The sequence below is a fragment of the Macaca nemestrina genome, chromosome 12 (genome assembly GCF_043159975.1).
Source record: "Macaca nemestrina isolate mMacNem1 chromosome 12, mMacNem.hap1, whole genome shotgun sequence".
NCBI lineage: Eukaryota > Metazoa > Chordata > Mammalia > Primates > Cercopithecidae > Macaca > Macaca nemestrina.
This window is the reverse complement of record NC_092136.1, coordinates 73956260-73973424: the sequence shown is the minus strand read 5'-3', so window position 1 is coordinate 73973424 and position 17165 is coordinate 73956260. Positions and strand designations below refer to the sequence as shown.

At 41.1% G+C, this 17165-nt stretch overlaps 1 protein-coding gene across 1 annotated transcript in view; it reads right to left on the bottom strand.

Moving 5' to 3' along the window:
• The window catches only part of LOC105468751 (ring finger protein 169), a 94645-nt gene that overhangs the window by 46233 nt on the left and 31247 nt on the right, over positions 1–17165 (bottom strand). Inside the window, exon 2 of the mRNA XM_011719076.3 lies at positions 10041–10114. Coding sequence (XP_011717378.2) covers positions 10041–10114 — 74 coding nt within the window. The remainder of the gene's footprint in view (positions 1–10040; positions 10115–17165) is intronic.

Genomic DNA, 17165 nt, shown 5'->3' with positions numbered 1-17165 from the left:
TTCAATTAGATAAGTACTCAGTGAAGAGCTATGTGTAAGATATTACGTTAGATACGGTGGAGCTAAAGAGACTAAAACAGACAGATCTATCTTGAAAGATTTATAATCTAATAAGAAAAAGCTTTTAAAATAATCTGCTTGTTCTGTGGTATAACAACATATTTTAAACTTTCTAGATAAATAAAGCCACTTTTAAAATAAATAAATAAAAATAAGAAAAAGGCCAGCTCAACAGTTCACGATACACTGCATAGCCAAATGGATTTAAGTGCAATTTTTTTTTTTTAATACTTTAAGTTCTAGGGTACATGTGGATAACGTGCAGGTTTGTTACATATGTATACTTGTGCCATGTTGGCGTGCTGCACCCATCAACTCGTCAGCACCCATCAACTCGTCATTTACATCGGGTATAACTCCCAATGCAATCCCTCCCCCCTCCCCGCTCCCCGTGATAGGCCCCGGTGTATGATGTTCCCCTTCCTGAGTCCAAGTGATCTCATTGTTCAGTTCCCACCTATGAGTGAGAACATGCGGTGTTTGGTTTTCTGCTCTTGCGACAGTTTGCTGAGAATGATGGTTTCCAGCTGCATCCATGTCCCTACAAAGGACACAAACTCATCCTTTTTTATGGCTGCATAGTATTCCATGGTGTATATGTGCCACATTTTCTTAATCCAGTCTGTCACTGATGGACATTTGGGTTGATTCCAAGTCTTTGCTGTTGTGAATAGTGCCGCAATAAACATACGTGTGCATGTGTCTTTATAGCAGCATGATTTATAATCCTTTGGGTATATACCCAGTAATGGGATGGCTGGGTCATATGGTACTTCTAGTTCTAGATCCTTGAGGAATCGCCATACTGTTTTCCATAATGGTTGAACTAGTTTACAATCCCACCAACAGTGTAAAAGTGTTCCTATTTCTCCACATCCTCTCCAGCACCTGTTGTTTCCTGACTTTTTAATGATTGCCATTCTAACTGGTGTGAGATGGTATCTCACTGTGGTTTTGATTTGCATTTCTCTGATGGCCAGTGATGATGAGCATTTTTTCATGTGTCTTTCATGCATGAAAGACATTCATGTTTCATGCATGTCTTCTTTTGAGAACTGTCTGTTCATATCCTTTGCCCACTTTTTGATGGGGTTGTTTGTTTTTTTCCTGTAAATTTGTTTGAGTTCTTTGTAGGTTCTGGATATTAGCCCTTTGTCAGATGAGTAGATTGCAAAAATTTTCTCCCATTCTGTAGGTTGCCTGTTCACTCTGATGGTAGTTTCTTTTGCTGTGCAGAAGCTCTTTAGTTTAATGAGATCCCATTTGTCAATTTTGGCTTTTGTTGCCGTTGCTTTTGGTGTTTTAGACGTGAAGTCCTTGCCCATGCCTATGTCCTAAATGGTATTACCTAGGTTTTCTTCTAGGGTTTTTATGGTATTAGGTCTAACATTTAAGTCTCTAATCCATCTTGAATTAATTTTCGTATAAGGAGTAAGGAAAGGATCCACTTTCAGCTTTCTACTTATGGCTAGCCAATTTTCCCAGCACCATTTATTAAATAGGGAATCCTTTCCCCATTTCTTGTTTTTCTCAGGTATATCAAAGATCAGATGGCTGTAGATGTGTGGTATTATTTCTGAGGACTCTGTTCTGTTCCATAGGTGTATATCTCTGTTTTGGTCCCAGTACCATGCTGTTTCGGTTACTGTAGCCTTGTAGATAGTTTGAAGTCAGGTAGCGTGATGCCCCCAGCTTTGTTCTTTTGACTTAGGATTGTCTTGGAGATGCGGGCTCTTTTTTGGCTCCACGTGAACTTTAAAGCAGTTTTTCCAATTCTGTGAAGAAACTCATTGGTAGCTTGATGGGGATGGCATTGAATCTATAAATTACCTTGGGCAGTATGGCCATTTTCACGATATTGATTCTTCCTGTCCATAAGCATGGTATGTTCTTCCATTTGTTTGTGTCTTCTTTTATTTCACTGAGCAGTGGTTTGTAGTTCTCCTTGAAGAGGTCCTTTACATCCCTTGTAAGTTGGATTCCTAGGTATTTTATTCTCTTTGAAGCAATTGTGAATGGAAGTTCATTCATGATTTGGCTCTCTGTTTGTCTGTTACTGGTGTATAAGAATGCTTGTGATTTTTGCACATTAATTTTGTATCCTGAGACTTTGCTGAAGTTGCTTATCAGCTTAAGGAGATTTTGGGCTGAGACAATGGGGTTTTCTAAATATACAATCATGTCATCTGCAAACAGGGACAATTTGACTTCTTCTTTTCCTAACTGAATACCCTTTCTTTCTTTCTCTTGCCTGATTGCCCTAGCCAGAACTTCCAACACTATGTTGAATAGGAGTGGTGAGAGAGGGCATCCCTGTCTTGTGCCAGTTTTCAAAGGGAATTTTTCCAGTTTTTGCCCATTCAGTATGATATTGGCTGTGGGTTTGTCATAAATAGCTCTTATTATTTTGAGATACATTCCATCAATACCGAATTTATTGTTTTTAGCATGAAGGGCTGCTGAATTTTGTCAAAGGCCTTTTCTGCATCTATTGAGATAATCATGTGGTTTTTAGAGTCCTCAGAAATAATACCACACATCTACAGCCATCTGATCTTTGACAAACCTCAGAAAAACAAGAAATAGGGAAAGGATTCCCTATTTAATAAATGGTGCTGGGAAAATTGGCTAGCCATAAGTAGAAAGCTGAAAGTGGATCCTTTCCTTACTCCTTATACGAAAATTAATTCAAGATGGATTAGAGACTTAAATGTTAGACCTAATACCATAAAAACCCTAGAAGAAAACCTAGGTAATACCATTTAGGACATAGGCATGGGCAAGGACTTCACGTCTAAAACACCAAAAGCAACGGCAACAAAAGCCAAAATTGACAAATGGGATCTCATTAAACTAAAGAGCTTCTGCACAGCAAAAGAAACTACCATCAGAGTGAACAGGCAACCTACAGAATGGGAGAAAATTTTTGCAATCTACTCATCTGACAAAGGGCTAATATCCAGAACCTACAAAGAACTCAAACAAATTTACAGGAAAAAAACAAACAACCCCATCAAAAAGTGGGCAAAGGATATGAACAGACAGTTCTCAAAAGAAGACATGCATACAGCCAACAGACACATGAAAAAATGCTCATCATCACTGGCCATCAGAGAAATGCAAATCAAAACCACAGTGAGATACCATCTCACACCAGTTAGAATGGCAATCATTAAAAAGTCAGGAAACAACAGGTGCTGGAGAGGATGTGGAGAAATAGGAACACTTTTACACTGTTGGTGGGATTGTAAACTAGTTCAACCATTATGGAAAACAGTATGGCGATTCCTCAAGGATCTGGAACTAGAAGTACCATATGACCCAGCCATCCCATTACTGGGTATATACCCAAAGGATTATAAATCATGCTGCTATAAAGACACATGCACACGTATGTTTATTGCGGCACTATTCACAACAGCAAAGACTTGGAATCAACCCAAATGTCCATCAGTGACAGACTGGATTAAGAAAATGTGGCACATATACACCATGGAATACTATGCAGCCATAAAAAAGGATGAGTTTGTGTCCTTTGTAGGGACATGGATGCAGCTGGAAACCATCATTCTCAGCAAACTGTCGCAAGAGCAGAAAACCAAACACCGCATGTTCTCACTCATAGGTGGGAACTGAACAATGAGATCACTTGGACTCAGGAAGGGGAACATCATACACCGGGGCCTATCACGGGGAGGGGGGAGGGGGGAGGGATTGCATTGGGAGTTATACCCGATGTAAATGACGAGTTGATGGGTGCTGACGAGTTGATGGGTGCAGCACGCCAACATGGCACAAGTATACATATGTAACAAACCTGCACGTTATCCACATGTACCCTAGAACTTAAAAGTATAATAATAAAAATAAATAAATAAATAATAAAAGGCAAATTGTTATCCAACAAAACCATGTCTGCTTTATTTATTTATTTATTTATTTATTTTTAAGACAGAGTCTTACTCTGTCACCCAGGATGGAGTGCCGTGATGCAATCACAGCTCACTTCAGCCTCGACCTCCTGGGCTCAAGCAATCTTCCTGCCTCAGCCTCCCGAGTAGCTAGGACTACAGGCACGTGCCACCATGTCCAGCTAACTTATTTTTTTGTAGAGATGGGGTCCCACTATATTGCTCAGGCTGGTCTCAAACTCCTGGGCTCAAGGGATCCTCCTGCCTCAGTATCCCAAAGTGTTGGGATTACAGACATGAGCCACTGTGCCCAGCCTCTTACCATTTCCCACTTTCACTTCTAGGAATTTAATTGAAGGGATTGTATTTGCCCACATATGTTCGTGGGTGCTCAGCACAGCATTCCTTTAAAACTGGGGGAAACAGGCTGGGCCTGTAATCCCAACACTTTAGGAGGCCCAGGAGGGAGGATTGCTTGAGCCCAGAAGTTCAAGTCCAGCCTGGGCAACACACTGGGCATGGTGGCATGTGCCTGTCATCTCAGCTACTTGGGAGGCTAAGATGGGAGGATCGCTTGAGCCCAGGAAACAAAAGTTGCGGTGAGCTGAGATCACACCACTGCACTCCGGCCTGGGTGATAGAGTGAGATCCTGTCTCAAACAAAAAAAAAAAAGAAAGAAAGAAAAGAAAAAGAAAAGTACCTATATTAAAAACACACACACCACCCTCTCCTCCCAAAAAAATGCTGTTCAGTGGAAGAAAGCAAGTCACCAAATATATTGTATTATTTCTCAAAAATCCTTCCCTCCGGCCAAGTGTGGTGGCTCACACCTGTTATCCTGACACTTTGGGAGGCAGAGGCAGGAGGACTGGTTGAGCTCAGCAGTTCAAGACCAGCCTGGACAATACAGCAAGACCCTCATCTCTACAGATATAAAAACTTTTCAAGTAGCCAGGCATGGTGGTGTGCTCCTATACTTCCAGCTACTCAGGAGGCTGATGCAAGTGGATCACTTAGAGCCCAGGATCCAAGTCAGCAATGAGCTATGATCCCACCACTGTGCTCCAGGCTAAGTAACAGACAGAGAATCTCTCTCTTCAAACAAACAAACAAATGAACAACCTAGCTTCTTTGAAGTATTTAGCCTTAAACTGTAACACTCATGACCCCTCTCTGCCACTCTCCTTCATTTACAGAAAAACTTGGCACTTAAATTTTAACTTCTCTCCAACTACTCCAGTGATCATTCTTGAAGGTCTCAATATTGGTATACTCTCTCAGTTCCTTCACCTCCTCTTTAAATACATCTTTTTCTCCATCTTATTTCAGCTATCTACTCCATAGTCATACCCTAAATTGTGATATCCATAACTAAACTATCTCCCAAGGCTCACATTTAAGCCTTTTATATTGGGACCACCACTTCCTAGCTTTCCAGCTTTATTTATATATGCTAGCAATCCTACTTTTACAATTTTCACCACCAAAGTTTCCAATCCATTGACCCTACAACTCTTTCACTGTCTATCACATCCTTTATGTACTCAATTTTCCCCTTAACCTAGATCCATCATCCAAAACTGTAAGAACTTCCCGTCCATCTACTGCATCTCTCCATCTTACTTCTGACAAAATCACAACCCCAGTTAAACCCAACATACTGCTTACTCTCAAAGTGTCCTAACCAGTCTTATTTCCATTGTTGTCCCAGGAGACAGAGGCAGCTAGCTGCCAACCCAATATCCATTTTCTCCTTCCTTACTAAGAGAACCCTGATTTTACTTAGGAAGTTAATGTTCCCAGCTAAAACATATGCTTCCCAGCCTCCCTAGTACCTAGGGCAGTTTGTGATATCCCCAGTGCTTCAGCACATACTAGTGGCATGATATTTCATTAACCAATGAATATATATCATGATCTCATTTATACAGAAGACTAAAGTATATGTATGTGTCTGCATGCACAGGTAAGCATATAAGGGGTCTAAGATAAACACTAAACTTGATTCTAGGTACTTCTGGGAAGGACAGTGGGAAGAAAGGTAAAACGGGACTTTCACATTTTGCTCTGATTATTTTTGCGTTATTTTTCTTATGTTAAAAAACGACAATTAACTACAACACATGCAGAAAGAAAAAAAATCTAAATATATTTAGAAATATATGCCTATTCACAGAATGATAATATTTAGAAACTCATAGTGACCTCAGTAAGCATACTAACTCAAAAGCCTCTGGCTAGAAAGGATGTTAAGAACACAGCTCCCTGTCCTCAGTAGGCCCCTCGGTCTTGGTTCAGTACTGTTCTACAGTAGTCCCTTACCCCAGCCTGGTTTGTTCCCAAATCTCCCACAGGTAATAGAATCTAGGATTTTTAAATAAAGTAATACCTTTTAAAAGAACTAGAATTAGGGGAATAAAAATTCTTGTTAACTTTTTACAGCCTTTATAAAGGTTTTTACTGTCACTTAAAGTAATAGCGTATACTAAGTGAAAAGTATATTAGTAGCATATCACACATCAAATTAGTAATAATGAGTTGTATAGAATTAATTTCCACTTATCTTCCTTTGCTCAGCACAAACTTTTGAAGATCTACTGAGATCTGTTTTAGAAATCATTATGTCACTTCAATAAAATCCTTCACTCCCATTTACTGTTAATCCCTGTTCTCACACCCTATCCCAATGGACCACTAACCTATCTGTTGCTACTATTTGTCTATTCTGGTCATTTTCTATAAATGGAATAACAATATATAATCTCTTATATCTGCCCTCTTTCACTTACCATCTTTTTGAGGTTCATCCATGTGGTAGCATGTATCAGTGGTTCACTCCTTTTTATTGCTGAATAGTATGCCATTGTATGGATATGCCATACTAGTGCCTTTTAATGTTATGGCTTAGACTTCCATTTTCCAGGTTGTACAATGGATGCAGGATAACTTGGGTACTCGGGGTGGGTGAGAGGGACCAGTAACTAACCTTTATTTAACCCAAATGATATAGATGAGTATTTCTCAAATCCAATCCAGTTTATACAGGATGAGATTATCCTAGCTTCACTCAAAAACATTATGGCATCAGCCCCTTTTAAAACCACTGTCCCATACCTCTCCTCTTAACAGGAACATAAATCACAGTTCCTCAAGGTTTCCTTCTCTCTCCCAAGGTTTATAAAAACCCCTACTCTTGCCAGGCATGGTGGCTCATACCTGTAATCCCAGCACTTTGGGAGGTGGAGGCAGGAGAATCGCTTGAACCTAGGAGGCAGAGGTTGTGGTGAGCCAAGATCGCGCCACTGTACTCCAGCCTGGGTAACAGAGCAAGACTCTGTCTCAAAAAAGAAAAAAAAACAACCCTACTCTTACTATGTCTTTTGCTTTACCTCCTTTTTCTACCTCCTACTCCTTGTTTCCTTTAAGATTACCTTCAAACTGACAGCTTCAAAATTTCCACATTTTCAAAATGTTTAAAAAGATATATTAGAAGTAAATATTGTATGTGCACATTCTGAAATTTTATTTAAGAACCTGTTCTTTTTATGTGGTCCCTGAAAATAATTTCTTTTTCAACAGAAAAAAAACTTTGTAAGTAGTTTTAAAAGAGACAAAAACCTCACAATGCCAATATAAATGAAGCATGAAGATCCAAGTCAACATTTGACACCCTCATTTACAGGCAAAGATCAAAGAACATACAGTAACTAGCCACAGTTTCCTATTATCTTTTCTCTTTAATATGACCTTGTTAAACACTGATTTTTCATTCAGTGAAAAACACCACAATAGTGATGGCGGCAGCGGCCTGCCTGGAGTGGGCACTGTGAAGATGCCAGCTGCAGTGGGAAAGACACAGCTGGGACTGTACGCTCCACGGAGCCGGAAGGAGTCAGTGGGAGCCAGGAACAGGTAGGAGCCATGCCCACTTTCAAGTTGAAGGGGCGGGATCTCTGCCATGCCAGGTGTAGCTGCAGCCACCCAGCCATGGCAGCAGGCATCCCTGTACTCTTGGGGGCTCCCAACCCCATCCCCTACCCCTACAGGCTCAGAAGTGCCTGCTCCCACTGCCTGGCCTCTCCCCACTCCCAGCACCCATGCCAATTTCAAAGGAAAGCTGTGACTGAGCCCAGGCACTGTCACTACCTGGCTGGGTGGGAGCAGACTCGGGGTGGTGCTGACATGCCAGTGCCCTGCCACCTCGGCCCCCTCTGGACTTTGGGCACCCCAGAGGACAGGAGGAAGGCTGTGGGAGTGCTGAGAGCAGGTTGGCACAGGCCTGCAAATGCCCTGTGGCACAGCCTGGGCACTGTGGGTACTGTACAGGGCAGGGTGATGGTGGCAGGAGGTAGATAGGCTCTTGGGCAGAAAGGGGCGGATCCACCTTCAAGTTGGGGATGACCTGAAGCCGGGGGTTGGGCTGCCAGTTCTGCAGACTGGAGTGAGAACTTACAGTGCTTTTTCCAGGCCTGCCAATGGACCAATCAGTATGCACCTCCTCCCCCCTGAAGCCCATAAAAGCCCTGGATTCAGCCAGACTCCAGCAGACATGGGGATGACCTGCCTGTGTAGGGGAGCTACCCACTGTGGATCTCCTCTCAGCTGAGTGCTGAGTAGATGTCCGGATGACCTGCCTGTGGAAAGGAGCTACCCACCTCAGTCTCTTGAGAGCTGTACTGTCACTCAATAAAGCTTCTCTTCACCATACTCACCCTCCAGTTGTCCACGTACCTCATTCTTTCTGGACGCGGGACAAGAACTTGGGACCGGGACAGAAAGAGCTGTAACACAAATGGCTGAAACACGTCCCTCACTCACCATGTTGCGGGCAACGAGAAAAGAGAGAAGAGCTGCAGCCCTTCAGGGAGCCCAGACCGAGGTGCTCCTGAGCCAGGGCTATGACACCCTCTTTGGGGCTCTGTGGTTCCTGGCATCTCCAAGCTTCCGGGCACCACCACGTTCCTCAGTGCCAGCAGTGGAAGCTGCTTGCAGTAGGCCTGGTCCAGCCACAGCCTCACAGGAGACAGTGCCCATGCCAGCACCTGGAGCTCCCTACCCAGTCGCAGCCAGTATGCCTGGCTATGCACAGCAGCTGGACCCCATGCTCGCTTGCTCACGCACCCCTCCCCTCTGCACCTGGCTCGCCTTTGGCAAGCATGGGATCCAGGCTGGTAGTGCGAGCTGAGCACAGCCTGGCAGAACGAGCAGGCAGAACGAGCCCAGTAGGCCCAAGTAAAACTTGGGCAAAGGCACCACCAGCCACAGAGGTTTCCAGCTGGCAAAGCAACACCCCAAGGATCCTGTGACAATAGCATTATTGTCTCACCTCTATCTTATGATGATGCTTGATCCAGATTAAGTGGATCACTTACATTTACAAAATATTAGATACTCACATGTAGAATGATTAATCAATTATAAAGCTGAGTGAGGAATGATGGTGCAGGGAGAGGGCTGGGAAAGAATGACACACATCTAGCAACATACCTCTTATTACCAACCTTTTTCACTTCTTAATTCTCTAGGTGATTCCCAGACAATTAGTTTGAAAACATCATAAATAAGATGATATGGACACAGATAAAAGCTTTCCTAATGGCAAATGTTTTCTAACTAGGAAATTATTTCACTATCCCCTTACTGACCTACATGACAGTTCTTTTGGAGTATTTAATAGAGTGAGCAATAACGGATAACACCAGCTACACGTAATTAGAAGAACCTTGCGAGATAAAGAAAAATAATACAAGCAATTATTAGCAAGGGCACCTATTAAAAGTACCAAGAATACCTCTCTCTGGTGGCCAGGTACTGCAGCTGGCATGTGACAGACTCTGTGAACTATATCTTCATCTTTGAAAAGACAAATAGAAAGGCAATCTTGGGTTAAGGTTTACTCTACTTCCATTATAGCTCCAAATCTAACTAGGCTGGTACAAGGTAGTGTGCAGAAAGGCTCTGCATTATAAATTTTTTAAAACCTGATAAATCCAGACTCCCACTAAGCATTCTTCAATGTCATTATTTCAATCTACTTTAAGAAAATTAATGACATGATAATACTATACCTTTCTCAAGCTTTCATATTCCTCACGAAGTTCCCCAGGCTTGCTTAATTTGATTGGTGCTCTGAATATAAAGTCTGAAAGAAAGGGAAAAGAAAATACTTTTTAACAGGACTTTCTAGGAAGGAACAGTATCTTGTCCTACTGCTGCCCCTATACTATAAATCACATTAGAAACTGTGGTCATCTCAATTTGAATATGCATTCTTTCACTTAACAAATATTTATCAAAGGTGACAAATCAGGCACCGTTCTAAGCACTGAGGAGCAGCACTGCACAATAAAGTCCTTGTTCTCATGCAGCTCATAATCTTGTGGAAGGAAACAGACAGCAAACAAACAAGTGTGTGTGTGTGTGTGTGTGTGTGTGTGTGTGTGTGTGTGTGTGTGTGTGTGTGTGTGTGTGCGCGTGCGCGCTACGGCTGCTGTACTAAGTGCTATGGGGGAAAACAAGTATAGGATATATATGGTTGTCTAGAAGGGTCTAACTAATAAAGTAACATGGGCTGGGCGCGGTGGCTCAAGCCTGTAATCCCAGCACTTTGGGAGGCCGAGATGGGCAGATCACGAGGTCAGGAGATCGAGACCATCCTGGCTAACATGGTGAAACCCTGTCTCCACTAAAAAATACAAAAAACTAGCCGGGCGAGGTGGCGGGCACCTGTAATCCCAGCTACTCGGGAGGCTGAGGCAGGAGAATGGCGTGAACCTGGGAGGCGGGAGCTTGCAGTGAGCTGAGATCCGGCCACTGCACTCCAGCCTGGGCGACAGAGCGAGACTCTGTCTCGAAAAAATAAATAAATAAATAAATAAATAAATAAATAAATAAAGTAACATGTTAAAAGACCTCAAGGAAAAACAACATTTAAAGCTCTTGAGTTCAATGTTACTGAGTGGCATTTAAAATAAACTGGAGTTTTATTCATAATACTGTATTTTTCCATTTCTTTCTCAACACTGCCAAAGTATTTTCCTGTAAAAACTTGCATCTAATCTTGTGTATATTTTCAGTATATAACTTGATTTGTTTTTATCCTCAAAGCCTTCAGTGATTTTGACTGGCCTATAGAATAAAGTCAAAACTTTTCAACATCATTCAAGATTCTTCAGAGACTGACCACAACTTTATCTTTCTTTTTTTTTTTTTTTTTTTTTGAGACGGAGTCTCGCTCTGTCGCCCAGGCTGGAGTGCAGTGGCTGGATCTCAGCTCACTGCAAGCTCCGCCTCCCGGGTTCACGCCATTCTCCTGCCTCAGCCTCCCGAGTAGCTGGGACTATAGGCGCCCGCCACCTCGCCCGGCTAGTTTTTTGTATTTTTTAGTAGAGATGGGGTTTCATCGTGTTAGCCAGGATGGTCTCGATCTCCTGACCTCGTGATCCACCCGTCTCGGCCTCCCAAAGTGCTGGGATTACAGGCTTGAGCCAACGCGCCCGGCCTCCACAACTTTATCTTTCTAAAGCACTGTGCAGCTCAACCCTTGACTGTCTTGTCACAACATATACATGCCATACGGTCTTTTAAAACCGTTTATGCTGTTTTCTCAACTGAAATTCTGTCTTTTCCCCTTCTTTCTATGTATTTTTAAATCCAAGATGTCAGACCCATAAGAGGCACAATACATGTGGGTTATATAAATAAATGATAAAAATCAAAGCTAAGAACAGAATAAATGATAAGTCTTAAATACTATCAAAAAGGTGGAGGAAAGTATACACTTCTGTCTCCTTAAATGTACATGACACTTCTTTATACCCTCAATGTATATTTGGTGGTCTAAATATATATTAATTTTAAAGACTTAATAATTCTGCATCCTACTGAGGTTGATAAATATTCATTATAGAAAAGTAGTCTCCCCAGAAAGTTGCCTTTTGTCCTTTTTCAGTTGTCTCAACTATCTTATTTTTTTCCCTGCATTTCCCTCACACAGGAATCAACTATTTTAGAAAGACTCTTAATTAGTATACTGAGTAATGCAGAAGATATTTAGATAGAAACATTGGACCTAAAGCAAATACAGAAAACAGTAACATAAACCTTTTCCAACCACTACAGAATTATTAGACCCTAGGTTCAGAAAGAAACATTCCATCACCTTCACCCACTTGAAAAAGAAGTCCTGGGCAACATAGTAAGACCCTGTCTCTACAAAAAATAAAAAATGAGCCAGGTGTGGTAGCATGTGCCTGTAGTCCCAGCTACTTGGGAGGCCGAGGTGGGAGGATCACTTGAGGCCAGGAGGTTGAGGCTGCAGTGAGCTGAGATCATGCCACCGCACTCCAGCCTGGGCAACAGAACAAGACCCTGTCTCAAAAATAAAAAAGTCCTGATGATTATTTTAGTCCCTTAAGCACATTCAGAATTATAGGCAAATAGTGTTAAAATTAGATGCTTAAAAAAATAAAAATAAAGGGATAGAAAGCCTTAAGGCAAGTGAGTAGTTTACATCCATTTACTGAAAACCTACTACATGTATATTAATGTAAATACACATTTTTTTCTCAGTGAATTTTCACAGAAACTTGATAAGGTAGGTATTATGCCCATTTTACAATAAGAAAACTGGGGGATTAAATGACTTAGCCCAAGGTTACAGAGCTAGTGCATGGCGAAGCAGGGAGAAAAGCTTTAACAGGAATCAAGAAGGAAATACAAAATGATTCAAAAGGTAACCCATCTAGAGCTGAGCTGACTCTCTCCCCTTTTACAAACCCCATTGTAGTGGCCCTCCTTGAATAAAATCTTCCTTACTATCTCTTTTAAAACAAGAGCAACCCATCAAGAAGATGTAACAATGATAAAACCTGTATGAACCTACAACACAGTAAAAATTAATGACTATATAGAGAAATTAATCAAAAATTAATGTAAGAAATTTTTTAACACACTGCAATTAAAAACAGATAGATCAGGCCAAGCACATACCTGTAATCCAAGCACTTTGGGAGGCCGAGGTAGGCAGATCACTTGAGGCCAGGAGTTCAAAACCAGCCTGGTCAACATGGTGAAACCCCAGCTCTACTAAAAATACAAAAAAATTAGCTGGGCGTGGTGGTGGGCACCTGTAATCCCAGCTATTCAGGAGGCTTGAGGCAGGACAATCACTTGAACCCAGGAGGCGGAAGTTGCAGTGAGTCGAGATCATGCCACTGTACTCCAGCCTGGGTGACACAGTGAGACTCCATTTCAGAAAACAAAACAAAACAAAACGAAACGAAATGGATCAGGCAGACCAAAAGGTTTACATAGAAAAATTGAACAATAAAATTAATGTGGTCGTGTGTGTGTGTATATATGTGTGTGTGCGTGTGTATGTTTATGTATATATTAAACCCCCAATGAATAGAATATATACCTCTTAAGGCAAACAATTTAAAATACTGATGATACATTAGATCATAAAGATGCTTCAAAAAATTTCAAAGAATTTGTATTACTCTTTGATCCTGGATGCCATTTTCCCAGCCTAGTTTTCTAGCTACCAAGGTGGTAATTCTGGGCTACCTAATATTCTTTTTCAATAAGTTCCTTTTCTGATTCAATTTGCCAGAGTAGATTTCTGTCGATTGCAACAACCCTAGCTGATTCAGTTTTTTACATGGTACCTTGAAATAACCAACAAACCAGTCTCTAGTAAAACTGATTAAGAAAAAAAGAGAGAAGATAAAATTATATTAAGAATAAAAAGTTCTAAATACAGACAACAAGGTGAGTTTAAATCTCCAGAGACTATTAAAAGAATGCTGTAATGAATATCTTGCATGTACATCATTTTACATGACTGCAGGTGTATCCATAGGATAAACTGCTAGAATCAGAATCCCTGGGTCAAAGGATATGTGCTTTTTGAGAAGTAACACCAAATTGCCCCTCTGTCATGAAGCCTATATCAATTTACAGTCCCACCAGCAATGCATGGGAGTGCCATTTCCTCACACCTCCTTTTCACTTTTTTTAGAGATGAGGCCTCGCAGTGTTGCCCAGGAGAGAGTGCAGTGGCTATTCACAGGTACAATCATAGTGACCTATGGCCTCAAACTCCCGGCTTCAAGAGATCCTCCTGCCTTAAGCCTCCCAAGAAGCCAATCTACTCACATCTTTTCCAACACCATGAGTGCTGAAACCTTTTAGCTTTGCTAATCTAACAGATGAAATTTTGCATTTTATATGCTTATATTTTATGAGTGAAATTGAGTATTTCTATATGGTTAAGAGTAATCTGCATTTCTTTTGATATGAAATGCATATGCATTTCCTTACTCCTACTTATACTAACATTTTCTTCTTGATTTGTTAAGAAAAATTAGCTTTATATTACATGACTAGCAATACTTTTCCCGGTTTATCTCTTGTGTTGACTTTGTTTATAGTGGTTATTTTTATGTAGTTATATTAATCAAACTTTTCTTTTATGGCTTTTGCATTTTTCATTATATTTGGACAGACTTTCCTTTAGGCCAAGATACAAAAACAAATTCCATCACATTTTCTTCTGGTAGAATGCATAAGATTCTTCTCAGATCTACTTTTTAAAAATTATAAATCTTTATTTTTATTTGAGAAGCAACATAAGGAGCATAATCTTATTCAGGCTTATAAATAAGCATACTATCCAACACAAGAAACCAAAAATATTTTAGCAATAGTCTGTTAGAAATGGTAATTTTCACTTACTGTTGGAGAATTTGCTTTCTCTAAAATACTTCACTGATATTTAGCACAAAATGTCTCAAGAGCTTAACATCTTCATTTTTTACACAGTAAGCCTGATCTCCAACTTAGAAGGTTCAGAGCCTTGGATAAGTCAGTCTCAACTTCCTCTTCTGTAAAATCAGAATACCTATCATCACAGGCTATTATAAGGATCAGATGAGTGCAATAAGAGTAAAAACACTTTGCAAACTATTTCAGCCAGTAGAGTGGCATGCAGCAGAATTTACTAAGTATAAAATTCTCTCTGGTATTGTTGGGACAGCATTCTTTAAATTGTGGTTTGGTTCAACTTACTTGCAAGTACAATCTATATGAAACAAAGACAATCTCCAGGTGTGGTGGCTCATGCCTATAATTCCAGCAATTTGGGAAGCTAAGGAGGGAGGATCTCTCGAGGTCAGATGTTTGAAACCAGCCTGAGCAACACACAGAGACCTCATCTCTGCAAAAAACAAACAAAAATTAAACAACAACAACAAAAACCCAACAATTAGCAAGGCATGATGGTGCACACCTATAGTTCCAGCTACTCAGGAGGCTGTGGCAGAAGGACTGCTTGAGCCCAGGAGTTTGAGGCTGTAGTGAGCCATGACTGTGCCCCTGCACTCCAGACTGGGCAACAGAACAAGACTTCAACTCTTAAAAAAAAAGAAGAAACAGGCCGGGCGCGGTGGCTCACGCCTGTAATCCCAGCACTTTGAGAGGCCGAGGCGGGCAGATCACAAGGTCAGGAGATCAAGACCATCCTGGCTAACACGGTGAAACCCCGTCACTACTAAAAATACAAAAATTAGCCAGGCGTGGTGGCAGGTGCCTGTAGTCCCAGCTACTAGGGAGGCTGAGGCAGGAGAATGGCGTGAACCCGGGAGGCGGAGCTTGCAGTGAGCCGAGATTGCACCAGTGCATTCCAGCCTGGGCCACAGAACGAGACTCCATCTCAAAAAAAAAAAAAAAAAAAAGAAAGAAACAAAGATAATGTTCCAACTACTTTGCTAGATATATTACATGAAGTTAAATTCACTTTGGGATATTTATTAAAAAATCTCAAAGTTCATATAAGATCAAGGAGGAACTCAGCATAATGACTGAAATCTTAGTATTCCTCTGGCTTATTTGACTGCAAAAGGTGATGGGCAGGGGTAGAGGTAGGGTACCAGTTTATATTCACCAAAATTAGTACTGATATTAATCAGTTTAGTTGGATTAAGATGAACAATGTTTAATGCTTTAAGGATCATTTTTTGCCCCAACAGGACTGTGCTACGGTAAATGACACCATGCCCAAAAGCTCAAAAATTACATAGAAAGTAAAGTACTTCTTGAATACTAAAACAGTTAAGCATAAAAGGTTGTGAATTGGTCCAAAGTGATATTAACTTAAACATTTAATCCTATGTTCTATTTTAGCAGTACCCTCTAAAAATGCTAAGATGGAAAAAAAAAATCCTCGCCTTTATGGGTTTGCAAAAAGAACATAACATTAGGTTCAGATACCTGTTCTGTCAATTAAGTGACAGTATTTAGAAATGTCAAAACTTAAATGGTGCCTTGGGAAATTTTATATTTTATACACACACACACACACACACACACACACACACACACACACACACACACACACACGTTGAAGCCTCTCTTTGCCTTAGTCTTCCTGTCTGTCAAATGGGGATCAAAATGCAGGCCAAGCTACCTCACAGGAATGCAGAAGACCACAATTAAAAGTAACAGTAGTAGTAACCAATGAAAAATCCCCATAATAAATAAGTAAAAACAGCCAACGTTTAATGAAAAGCACACTCTATGCTAAATGTTGCATGCATGCATATGCACAAGTGCACACATGTACACATACACACAGAGCAGAAAAGCGTTGACACGGCAGGCCTGTCTATCCTTTTCTTTCTTTCTAACATGTCAGTGGGAGAAGATGTCTATCCTTAAAAAGGTCTGCTTCCAAGGCTTGCCCTTGGCTGGTGCCTAGAAACTTGGATGTCAGGAGGGTTCCCACCCTCCTTAACTGATGAGTTGTTCACTGTACCTAAACTACAGAAACAATATAATTATGCCAAACATCTGCTTTTCTGTGGGGAAATTCTGGCATGTGCTAGGTAGAGGGTGCCTATGTGATCAGCTAACACAAACCCTAGTCACTAAGTCTCTAACGAGTTTCCCTGGTTGGGAACATTTCACACGTTGTCACAACTCCTCACTAGGGTATTAAGCACACCTTGTGTGCCTCCACTGAGAGGGGACTTCAGAAGCTTGCAATTGGTTTTCCCCAGACTTTGTCCCACACGCCTTCTCCCTCTACTGATTTTGCTCGGTGTCTTTTCACTGTAATAAATCATAGCAGAGAATACAACTACATATTGAGTCCTTTAAGTCCCCTGAGCAAATCAATGAACCTGTGGGTG